This window comes from Macrotis lagotis, chromosome 3, assembly GCF_037893015.1.
Source record: "Macrotis lagotis isolate mMagLag1 chromosome 3, bilby.v1.9.chrom.fasta, whole genome shotgun sequence".
NCBI classification, from domain to species: Eukaryota; Metazoa; Chordata; class Mammalia; order Peramelemorphia; family Peramelidae; genus Macrotis; species Macrotis lagotis.
Window position 1 is genome coordinate 83,839,669 of NC_133660.1, and position 13,430 is coordinate 83,853,098.

Sequence of the window (13,430 nt, forward strand, 5' to 3'; positions counted from 1 at the left end):
CCAACCCGGGAACTATTTGATATTTTGCATTTTCCGTAACATCCCTTCTCTTTTCCCCTGCTTTGGACCCTCCAGCTTTCAGTAATGTAAATGACCGATTAGAACATGGCCCACGTGAAGTATTTTCGGATACCTGCTTCGGGATTTTACTTCTGGGAAGCAGCTGTGTTACTCAGGTGAGTCAACTTGTAGTTAGCAGTTGGGCAGGATGGAATTCTATCTTGCTGAGGTGAGTCCACTTGTAGATAGCAGATGGGCAGATGAATTTCTGTCTCCCTTCTGATTATAACCACTTTATTGCTGGTAAAAACAGAGCCTGCTCTTTCTATGTGATATTAGCTGAAGGTGTCTCTCCTGCATCACTTACATTTCTAGTTTAATTGACTGAGGTTTTGAAAGAAAATGAAAAGGAGCTGTTATGATTGAAGGTAACTTTCTTCTAGTTACCCTTGTCTGATGTTGACTGAATTTCAGCAATTGATCTTTACCTTTTACATTCAATTCCTTCCTTTGCAGCAGAGGTTTCCCTAAAGCATAGAATGATTTGAAAAGTCTGTATTGTCTATTGCTTTCCCAAACCCCATATTTCCTATGAAGTTTTCCCTCTCTATATGGGTTCTGGACACATTTCAGTTTTCCAAGACAGCTGTTTGATATGCGTAACTTAAATAAAGTTCGACAATGAGCTGGGGATAATTTGAAAATTTTAAAGGCATAATTTAGAGTTCAGGAACATTTCTCAGAAGAGGACAATTCCTAATGGAAGAGAAATACTGATACCAAGAATATCAGAGGGAAAATTAATGTAAAGAGGATTTAATTATCTGTAATTGGATTTCCCTTAAAATCTTTCATTACATTTATCAGGGAATTTATTAGTAAATAAATTATTCTTATAACAATCTTTTTTCAAACTAATAGCCTTAAGAAATAAGTCCATATTCAGTGAGAATTTATTGACTGTCAACAATTTCTTACAAAATTCTTGCTCCTTTTAAAAGCTTTGCAAGAGGAGGGTTGGAGGGGGAGAATAGACAAATAGTGTGCAATCTTCATAACCTTTTTTGGTTCCTAATTATACATGTCAAATGTTCCAGGTCCTTTTTATGGTGTTTTCCTTCCACCAATTAAAGGTAATATATGATAGATCTCTTTAGTACTAAGGAGTTTGGCAAATTACTAACTAGAATTCTGCTCCATAATGATATTTTTGCATTTAAAAGTGTACCCATTCTCAGTTTATTTTTTTATTTCTTAGTTTTGGAAACCTTTGAAATATACTTAAACTTGCTGAAATCAAATCAGAGAATGTAGGTTTGGTGGGGGGTAGGTGAAAGCTTGTCTGATATAAGAGGAAGAAATCAAGAAGACTAAATATTAGTGTGTAATGGCAAATTTTATTTTTGAAAAGAAAGGTTTAGAATAAGTGGATCAAGTATGTGAAGCACAACTTCAATTCATTCTTGTGAATTTTATACTCCATTCTTTCTTAAAACTTATAAATTTAGTATTTATGATAGTGTAATAAGAATACAAGGCTTTCCTAGTTAAGACCTCAAATTTACTTTCTATAATATAAATCATGTGATATAATGAATTTTTATAGCTAGATATTATTTTACTTTTATACCCTAATATTACAATACATAATCTTTCTCCCAGATATAAAAAAATGAACAACTTTTATGACATTTAACAATTTTTTTCTGTTATAATCATTTTTCTTATGGTATTGAAAGGGGAGATTACTAAAATTTCCATAGACTAATACATTTTTAAATGTGCAATAACACTTCATTTTTACATGTTATTACATGCTCTTCAAAGGTACCTTTAAGATAACTAGGTTCCATGACCTCTACTGAAAAAAATGATAATGTGTAATTTGTGAAAGTTTTTCTGTTACCTGAAATTACTTTAATCTAAAATGCACCTTGTAATGATATAAATGTATTATCTACACATGTATAGGTTCAATTTGGAAGTATTGAATCTACTTTCTTTGTTTATTTTCTCAGTCAATTTGTTTTTGTCTTGTTTTACATGATGTTTTTTTTTACCATATTACAGGTTGATATTGGATAGTCCCTCATCCAATGAGGAACTTTCAACTTCAGTAGAAAATGAAATATTTGTTATTCCAGGATGACCAGTGAGGTACTAAATGTCCTTATGTAGTATAGAAAAGGAAAGCTCCCCCTACTGGCAATGTTTTACAAAAGTGACTTTCATTAAAAAAAAAAATAGTTCTTGGACTTTATCCTTTGAAAAGTAACTACAGTTTTTCCCTGATATCATTGTTTCTGGAACAAATAAAATATTGTCATATGTAAAAGTAAACCCCTAATTCAGTATTATTGATTTCATTACTTAATTTAGATGAAAGTTCACTGAATAATGACTCCCTTTTTATGATCATTAAGGATTGTCTCTTTTGAAACTATAAATCAAGTCATATATATTAACCCATAAGGAATTTAATAGAATAAATGTTGGTAAAATTACTTTTGATTGCCATAAAGGGGATATAATGGGTTTTTTTTTAATCTTGCCTTTCACCTATTAAAGACAATTTTGTTCAGGCTAACTCGTTTGTTTGTCAAGTGATTTTATCCATCCCTGGGCTAATTTTAATAGTATGTTTGACTTATTCTGAAAATATATTATTAAGCTTGGAAAATGTAATGGAGAAGTTCAATGTGTTAATGTTAATTTTATATCACTTCTGTGGTGATATTCATTCTTTTTTGTTTATTTCCTAATTCCAAACTACTTTTGTATAGCATTTCCTAATTAAGAGATTATTTTGATAATTATTTTTTAATAAGAATGGGAAGGCAGTTTGAGGACAGACTAAAGGCTTTAAAATCCAAACAGAAGAATGCATGTTTAATCTCAATACAGAGTCACTGAAGTTTATTGAAGGGCGGGAGTTATGAGTAGAGTGGCAATATAGCCAAGCCTGAACTTTAGGAATACCAATTTGGCATCTTGGTTTGGATTAGGGAGAATCTTAAGAGGAGAAAGCAATGTAGGAAGTTAGAAAATTCTCTAGGTGAGAGTTGATGAGGACCTGAACAAGGATAGTAACTTTGTAAGTAGAAAGGGGATATATATATATGATGTTGTGGAGGTGAAAGTAATAACATTTTCAACTGGTTTTTATAAGTAAAACAAGAAAGAGGACTTGGGAACGATATAACAGACATGCATTTTTGGTTACTAGAAGGATAATGGCAACTTCAAAAAAATTAGAGAAATTTGGAAGAGAGACTTTTGGGAGAAAAAGGATTAGTTTTTTTCTAGATATATGGATTTTAGGATACCTGAAAAACATCTTGGTAAAAATTTCCAAAAACTTTCCAGTAATGATGTGAAACTACAGCTCATTTGAAAAATGGCATGTTGTGATGATTAGATAATTAAAATATTCTCTGTATATTCATTCTTCATTGAATGTCTCTACCATCCACAAGAAATAAATTCTCTGAGAATCTGGGAATTTGTATATGAGACCAGCATGACTAGGGGCATAAAAAGATGAAATAAAATGTTAAGGTCAACAATATATAAAACATGTTATCACACTTCTTGCTTGAAATTTTTATCATTGTGAGCACAATTGAGCAAACAGGAAAAACTAGACATTGGTTTGTAAAGGACAGGTATTAAGAATGTGTATAAACTTCACAAATTTTCTGTGGATTAGAACTAAGGAGGGTAGATTTGAAAGAAACCATTTTAAGAATGGTCTTAGACAAGTTGTAAACTATTTTTGATTCTGTGAAAATCAGTGGGATTATGCCTGGTAGACAAAAAGTGAAATAAGGAATCTTGATTTGAATAACACACAATATAATGTTTAGAACTTCTGGAATACCTTTGATTAGCTTGCTTCTAATAGAGAAAGATAGAGATTGATGAACTAATGAAATTATGTAATTGATAGAGCTATAGGATTAGAAAAAGGAAATAGCTTGAATTTCTTAAAACTGTATTTTGGTTTCTTCCTATTCAAATTCAACCTTCACATCTGCCAAAATGATCTCTTCCTCAGGTACAATGCTCTTTAACTATTTTCTAACTCAAAATCAAAAAAGCTGTTTCTTGACAATTATAAAATCTAGACTCTTCAACCTGGCTTGAAGACCCTCTACTCCCCACCCCCTCCACTGCATTCAACCAGCCTCTCTTATCTTCTCCTAAAACTCCTTAGAGCCAAAATCAACTTCTTATCTTCCTCAGAACACAAATTCCTTTCCTTCATTGTGTCAGTTATGTTGAGTTTAAGATATCTGAGGAACAATCCCTTCCTACTATAGGTAAATAATTCCCTTTTCAATAACAATCCTTTCTTAGATCAATAAAAGATTTAAAATGTAAGGATATATGGTATAGGAATCACTTTACAATATACTGCAAGAAACTTTTCCTGATTAATCCCATCTGAATACTATCATTCATATTTTCTCAATTTGTTAAGTCAAGCTTTTATATTGTGATGTTTTATTTAATGTGTTTATATAATTAATTTTATGTATACTTTGTCTCCCTGGGTATAAGATAAATTTGGATGGCCTCTGAGATACTTAATAACAATTGTCATATGTGTATACGTATAGTATATAAATGTCTGTGTGTGTCCCCCCAGTAATAACAACATACCACTAGCACAGTATTATGTACCTAGAAGAAACTTCCTGAGTAACAAATTGTCTGATATTTTCATAATCTAGTATGTCCCTGGGAATGAACATTTCAGTCTCAATCTATACCCTGTGACTGGAGTCTAAAGCTTAATAAATTCATATTTCTTAAAGCTTTGAAGTAGAATTAGAAATTCTCAGAAACATAAAAAAGCTATAAATTAATCATCCCCATATGTTGCATATCTCTTAGATACCTAGCACTGCATGACTAACTAGAAGGTATGGTAAATGTTTGGAAAGAATTTTAAAGATAGGTTTGTCTAGATTGAAAAGAGACTTGAAAATCATAAAAAGAAATTTGAATCAGTATTTACATTGTTATATCTTACACTTAAATCTATAGTTATTGACTTTTATTCTTTATTTATCTAGTATAGGTTCCTGAAGTGAGGAACAAGGTGGTTTTCTAAAATTTTCTTTTAGAGAATTCAATCTGACGGCATCATGATTAGGTAGATTGGAAAGGACAGGAAATAGGGATGGAGATTCAGAGATTAATATGAAGGGCAATGCAATAGAACAATAATAATAAGAGATTCTAGTGATTTGATATAAGGATGAGGGAAAATTTCAGTTACCCCCAACATTTTCTAGCCTAGGATAATAATAGGATAGTAATATCGTCAATATAAATGAGATAACTGGGAAGAAAAGATCATCTGAAAGCATAAGGAGATTTGGTTATAGTGATATAAAAACACTTCCATGGAAAATTGATCCAGGTAGTTGAATGAATAAGTTGTAATCTCAAGTAAGAGACAAAGTTGAAGAACCATCTGCATAGATTTATATTTAAAACCACCAGAAAACATAAGTTCCTCAATGGAGAAATAATAGAGAAGGCAAAAGGGAATACAGAAGAAACACACAGAGAATGGAGAAATATAAAGGAAATGGAACAAATGAGTGACAAGATAATTGGGTTCCAGGGGTTCAAAAAACAGAGATTCAACCAAATTGCCTTAGGTTGTATACATAGTTTAATGAGTAATATGTAAGGTACCAATGAAGGTTCATTCATTCCAAATAAGTATAAAACATATTACTATGCATGTCATTGTCCTCCTTGGTCTCCCACTTTGACCTGGTAGAGGAAAGGAAGGTCATATATATAAATAGATGAATACGTGGAACTTAACTTTCAACAGAGACTAATAGTCCTGGACAGACTCCAGCTATTAGGAGGCTATGGGTTTTCATCTTGCAAAATAACAAAAAAAAAACAAAAAAAAAAAAAAAAAAAAAAACAGGAAGCAAGAATTTCTTACAAATGAACCAAAAATAGATATTAGTAAAATAATGAATATACATCATTGTTCCCTTCTATTCCTATATATTCCCTCCCTTCTCTGGAAAAGAAACCTACTTTAGGTAATCAGAGAGGTAGGAGGAGACCAAAGCATTTGGTTAAAACAGGAGAGTTTTTCAAGGAAATGTAATATGAATTCAAAGGAGTTCAATGAGTATGAAAACTAAGGAGAAAAGAACTTTATATTTATCAAGAATGGACATATTAGAAAACAATTAAAATGCATTTTAATGAATTGGCTTGATTGGAAACAGATTGAAAGGCTACAAAGTAAGTAAGGGAATAGAAAGTAAATGATGTTGATCCTTGTTCTTCATTCTCTAATAAGACCATGACATCAGGGAGGTAATACCATCACAAGTACATGAATAGGATTTGAGTGAGGGGGTACTATGCCTCACTTTCTCCTCCTGGAAGCCAGATATGAATTAAGATGACTGGACATCATCCTGGATGCCAGGCAATCAGGGTTAAGTGACTTGCCCACGATCTCATAGTTACTAAGTTTCATGTGTATGAGGTTGAATTCGAACTTCCATTCTCCTGATTCCCTATCCATCCAATGGGCCACCTAGCTGCTCAGAAAGTAGAACAAGCAGATTGGGAACACATGGCTAAAGAAATTTGAAGCACAAAATTATTAAAAATTGCACACATATCATGTTTTAAGGTTTATGACATGACCCTGTCACAACTTTCTACAAGCAAATACTATGTAGTTTTATTTTGGTTTTCAGATAAGGAAACTCAAAGAAATAAGGCACTGCTTCAGTCATGTAACATCAGCATCTGAAATAGTCCTGAAATTCAGGTTTTCTGACTTTAGTCTAATCATTTTAACATTTTGTAAAGAAAAAGGATGAAGATACTGGAGACTGGATAGGGTAAAAAAGTGGTTTTGTAATTTAATTTTTAGTTTGTCTTTATGATGGGAAGATACTAAAAAGGAAAATTTCTATAAAGAAAAGAAGCTAAGGATGCAGTGTGGAAAGTAAAAAATTATTGAATATGGGACCTATAAAAGATGGGAAGAGATAGAACACAAAAATTAGAAAAATGATTACTTTTAGAATAGGAGAAAGAAATTTCTTCTGAAATGGGGGGAATAAGGAGGCAGATATGGGTACCTTTTGAATTGAAAATACTGGCACAAAGAGAAATACTATGTCTTAATCATTTTTATAAATTATGAGACTGAATATTAAATTAGAGAAGGTTAATATATGAAGGCAAAAGGCATTTTGAACATTGAAATGCTATATACATTTTTAGGATAACTACACAATTTAAAATGAAACATGAAATGTCATCAATTTGATAGTCATACATTCTATAATTCTGCCTACATATAGTTATAGTTTTCTGATTATAAAAGTCAGTATTATAATTGAAATAATTTTAATCATAATTTTATGTTAGCAAAAGATAGGACCTTCAGCCTAGCAGAATAGTAGTGTTTTTATTGTAGTGAATTATAAAATATAAACTTGAAGGGGCACATATTTTTAAAAACCCAAATGTGAAATGAGTACTGACTGGTTCAGGCACTAAATTATAAAACTTTCCTTTATATTTTATCCATTGACTAAATTCTACACTAAAATTGTTGTTCCCATTTTATGACTAAACGACAATCCATATTAAAGAACCTGTTCCTCTTGGTTTTATTACTAGTAGAAAGAAATCTGTGTCACAGAAACCACCTTCATAATTGGCACCTTTGTTACTTGAAGTTCCAGTGTGGAGGTCCAGAACTGAGTATATGTCCTGGCAACCCTAAAGACAGCACTTTTAGAAGACATTTCTTAAGTGCTGGCAAATAAACTTACATTGCTGAATTTCATGGAACAATCCTTCAAGGAAAATAAATTCCAGAACTTAAAATTTCTCTTTCCCATTTCTGTCTTCCATTTCCTCTTCCCAGCTGACATGCAACCATAACCAGATGCCTAACTTTGATTTTCATTTTTGCTGTTTGAAGAATTATACAAGTTGCATCTTAGCTACATTTCAAATCTACTTTATTGGTTAGTATAAATATTTCTATATTTTCAGTTGCAGCTTAAGGTTTGCTTATTAATTGATATAATTTCATTAACTGATAAGAAAAATTAAATTTCCTTTCTATGAAGTTGTTATTGATGAAAGATATTTTGCTATTTTCTGATTCAACATGATTTTATGAAACAATGATAGAGGGTTAATGTCACATTAAATGTAGGAAAGGATAAAGGCAAAAAAAGATATAAGCTTTCAAAGAGGGAATCTCTTGAAAATAGGTCCAAGTGAAAGGCTCAAAAAAATAAAGGTTGGAAATCTGAATGTGGAATTCTTACAATTCTAAAAACATTTTACTCAGTTTGGCTGAAAAATGTCTCTGCAAAGCTTTTCTTCTCTTTGGTCTTCATGTTCTAGTTCTTATAGTAATAAAGTAAAGAACAAAGCTTCAGTGTTCAGACTTTTTTGAAATGCAGATTAGTGATGATTATGAGGCAAAGACAAAACAGATGACAGAAGGAGGGAAACTGCCAAAAAACATTTCATTTGATTTTATTATTTTCACAACATACAATTCTATTTTCCATTATAATAGTTCATATCAACACACTCTTGGGATTTGAATAAAGTAGGAGAAATGTTTTCTAAAATGTTGAACACATTCTTTGTTAACCTGAATGAGTGAATTATTTGACTCCATCATAATGAGAAAGTGTTGTCTTGCTTTATTTCAAAGTCTACAAAGTGAATTAGGGCATGAAAAATTTTGTCTTGATAGGTTCTTCCTAGGAAACAAATTTATTTTGGAAGATTTTTGTTAGAAATATTTTTTGGTTAGATAGTCTCTTAACTGCCTTAATGTCCATAAATATAAAATGGGGATAATAATAACATCAACCCCCATTGTGATTATGAGAATAAAATGAGATAAAATTTGGTGTAAGCACTTTGCAAACAATAAAATTCTATTCTTAAGAGATGAAATTGTAAGAGCAAGAAAAAAGAGAAAACTCCTTGTTTTTACTAGTTAGTATATTGCAATAACATAGATTGTATACTAGATGAAGTTTAGATAAAAGGAGCTTCTTGCCAAACACTGGGTAATAAATGATCTAAGTATAGTAGCATGAAGACTTTTCCCTTCAGCTTATTGTGATTCTAAGAAAAAACCATTGATATTTGAAATTATTTTCCCATGAAGCTTCAGCAATAGGAATTAGGGTTTTTTTTTTATCAAATTTACAAGGGAATATAGATTTGAAATTTTGGGTTATCTAACATATGCATAGCACTGTGCTAAGTATGTTGGAGGAGGCTATATGTACATTTAAAGGTCTAGTTATGCTATTTCTCTCCTCAGATATCTCCTGTGGCTCATTCTGCCACTTTGCTGATTATAGAGAAAGTTCTTTGTATAGACTCCAGGAAAAAAAAAAAAAAACATCGAACAAGATATAGTATAAAAAGGAAATGGAAATATATATGTATGTATGTATGTATGTATGTATGTATGTATAAATGTATATATATATATATATATATATATATATATATATATTTAGCTCCCCAAATTCTACCTAAAATAATACAACTAAAACATCACAAAATTCATCAAGATGAATTATAAATTTATAGTAAATTTTTAAAAATTCTGACCATTAAAGTTGGCAGAGGCAAGAAAACACAAAACCTGGGAGGAGAAAAGGAGCAAGTATAGAATTAGAATTATACATGAATAATACAAGCAAATATATGGAGTCATCTAGAAATAAAATTTTTATTTCAGAAGACTAAGAAGATAAATAAAACAGTTATCAAAACAAGTTTTAAAAATTGACATTAGAAGTAAGCTTATATGCCAATAAAATCAATAGACCCAAAAGATAGAGCCCATAGATAGTGTAAAGATTATTGGCATCCAGAAAAAAAGAAAGTGATCATTACAAAGTGGAAATAATGTTAGAAAATTATACATAACTAGGACTCAAGGGACAAATTGTTTGTCAGTGGAATCTAAAGAACATAAAAATATGATTCTCAAAAATAACTGACAGTGTTGATAAAAGAAAAGTATAATGAAAAAATTTCATAAATGAACAAAAACATCTTCTCTTGTATAAAAAATTATATTTAAATCATGTAAAATTTTCTCTTTAGAATTAAAACTGATAAAATGTTCTTTTCCTATATTATCAATCAATATAATTTGAGTTTCATTTTGAAATTTGCTACCTAAAAGTATGATCCTATCCCCTCCTCCAAAAATATTTAGCATAACCAAAGAATTCCAACTTCAGAAATAATCATATCTTATAAAATTTTAATATCCATTAAATTATAAAGGAAGATTTCACCAAGGAATTTACCTAAGTGAATATTAAAAATATGAATAACCAATTATTGCTCAAATGGAAATTCCAGATAGGGTGAGCAAATCAACAATAGGCTACATAGTTTCAGGCATAAACTTTTTTAAAGTTAACACAGAGATATTGATATTAAACACTCAGTATAATAATCATATGGGAAATCAAAGCAATGACAGATTTCATTTGATTAACAATTATGTCCTAAAATCCCCAGAGAATAATCAAAGCAGCCTCAGGATTCTTTCAGGCCCTCACTAAACTACAAAGCTAAAAGTTGGGTTGGTGAAGGTGGCAAATGGAAATGAATAAAAATAAATTCTTAAAATTTAATTGTAATGGTCAAAATATTAACTGAAAAGGAAAGGGGATAAGGAATGCATAGGGGAAGGAGATAGTGATTATGTAAAATAATCTTTCATATCTTGTGAAGGACAAGCAAGAGTTAAAATTAAAGGAATAAAACACATAAAAGAAGAAAGTTGGGAAGTGACGCATGCAAAAACTTAAACCCCTATGAAAGTGAATTTTTACTAGTGAGAATAAATAGGTTCTGCTTGGTATAGGAAAAAAAAACTGAAAGTAATTATGTTTATAATAAATTATTTATATTCTTCTATTAAAATAAAAAGTCAAATACAATTAAAAGTGTAACCCAACAAAATATTTTGCTTACAATAAATATACAAGAAAAGGAAAAACATAAGCATTTAAAATGAGAACATATAATAAAAGTTACTGTATTTTAGCTTATTTGAGAAAAGTAGATGTTACAGTCATGAAATCAGGTATACTCTTGGATTAAAATTACTTTTTTCAATTCACAATTAGTCTACTACCTCTCAAGCAAGATCTAGCTAGCATTAATCTTCATTGGTTTCATAATTCATTTGGATTATTTTTTATCATGATATTGATCAGTATTCTTAAGACTTCCAAATTGGTTTATCCTTTATTTCTTCTAACTTAAGTATGTATCAATTTATATAATTTATCCAAGGTTCATTTGAAACTGTCCCTTTATCCTTTCTTTCAGCAAAATATATTCCAATTTTTCATATACCATAATTTGTTCAGCTATTCCCCAATTGAATTCAAATAATAAAGCATTAAGAGGGAAATATGGTTAATTAAATATACCATAAACATAGGAATATCATATATGTATGCATACATTTCATTTTTGGACAAAATTCACTGAACTTCCAAAATATGTTAAGCAAAAAAAAATAGTATTTTAATAAGATACTTCAATTTACCATTAGGAAAATGTACAAATGAAAGAGAAGGAAAACAAACCTACTTGCTATATGAGGAAAACAAATTGTGTAGAATTGGCAATTTAATGATTAAACAAATTTGCATCCAACATTACAAAAATTGTTCCTATAGTACAAATAATTTAAAAATTTTGCCTTTTAAAATTAAAAAATAGTAAGCTATAATTTTTTTAAAATCATTAAGAGGAATCTGATGAATAGCTAAAGCCCTCAGTGAAATAAAAACATCCATTTCCAAAAAATATTTGGGTCAAATAAATTATAGAAACAATGAAAATTATATTAATTGAAATGATAATTTTATGAAAACACATACGATTCCACAAAAGACTTAATGATTTTTGTTCTGGACATGACCTGTGATGTCTTTGAAATAAGAGATTCTAGGTAAGGAAATTGCCTCTACACAGATTAGCACATTCTATCTTTTAGTTTTGCAAAGTAAAGTGATTTTGCCCAAAATTATAGAGCTAGTGTGTATCTTAGTAGGTACTTGAACCTGCAAAGTAAAGTGATTTTTCCCACAATTATAGAGCTAGTGTGTAACTTAGTTGGTACTGTGAGGTCACCTTTCTATCCCTTCAACTATTGATTTCAATCAAATTCTATAAAACACCTAAAAAAACAAATAATAACTCTATAAATTATTTTTAAAATAAACAATGTGCTCTAATTATTTAAGAAATATCTTACAGTGTATTTGTGTGATTTGTTAATACTGATAGAAATCAGTGAACAAGAAAACAGCAATACATTTAAATTTTTATTGAGATCAATTTGGATTTATTTCAGGAATATCAGGATTATTCAATTTTTTAAAAGATTATTGTAATAAATAATGTCAACAGAAAAGGAAAAACATTTGATTAAAGGCTATACTAATTTGTGACTCCAAATGTCAAAAAGTCCTGAAGATGAAAGGATTTTTAATGTGATTATAAATTATGTTTTCAATCCCAGAGTAGGAATTATATAATGAAGAAATATGATGAGCTTCACAAATTATACTATAGATAAAGTAAAACCATCCCCTTTTGCCATTAATTTTGAAGCTGAGAAAAATTCAACATCTTTTAAAAAATAGAAAATAATTTTAGCAGAATAGTGGAATATAAGAGAAATCCACAAAATAATAGTAGCTATTTATTTTTTAAATTAATAATAAAAATATAAAATATCTGACTTTCCTCAAAATTTTATTTTTTACTCAGTGTAAGGATTCAAATATTTAAAGACTATCAAAAGACTAGAGGATAATAACTTATAATTTCCTTAATGGAATGGTATATGGAATAGTATATGGAATAGTACTTGATAAAATCAAGATTACAAGTCTTGTTTTTCATTTTTGCTTTATCTATTTTTGCTATTATAATTCTTTTATTCTTTCTTAATAAACTTTCCATTGCACTTTCATTGCATTCTTTATAGAAGTGTTTGTTATAAACTCTTAATAATATCCTTTATATGAATTATTATTTTTATGTTCTCAAAAGTTCCCTTACAATTGCTTCTTTGTTATTAGCATCAATTAACCTCATCTCATATTTTAATAAGAAAGTCATTCTCCATGAGCACCTTCTTTCTGTGTTCACCCAAGTACCTTTACATATAATTCTTTTTTTCTCCCCTTTACTCCATTGTTTGAAAATGAAGACCCATTTCATGACCTCCAATTGTGCCTTAAATCTTCATTTTTGACTCTGAAAGCAACAGTCATTCTCTCTGTCTCTCTTATTTTCATCTTCCTTCCTATTGACTCCTATTC

The 13,430-nt window shown here is 29.9% G+C and overlaps 1 protein-coding gene across 1 annotated transcript in view; it reads left to right on the forward strand.

Moving 5' to 3' along the window:
• The first annotated feature begins 90 nt into the window (after nt 1-90).
• Nucleotides 91-13,430, forward strand: part of GLRA3 (glycine receptor alpha 3) — a 222,710-nt gene continuing 209,370 nt past the window's right edge. The window contains 1 exon segment of the mRNA XM_074228942.1: nt 91-176. Within this exon segment, the coding sequence (XP_074085043.1) occupies nt 91-176 (86 nt within the window).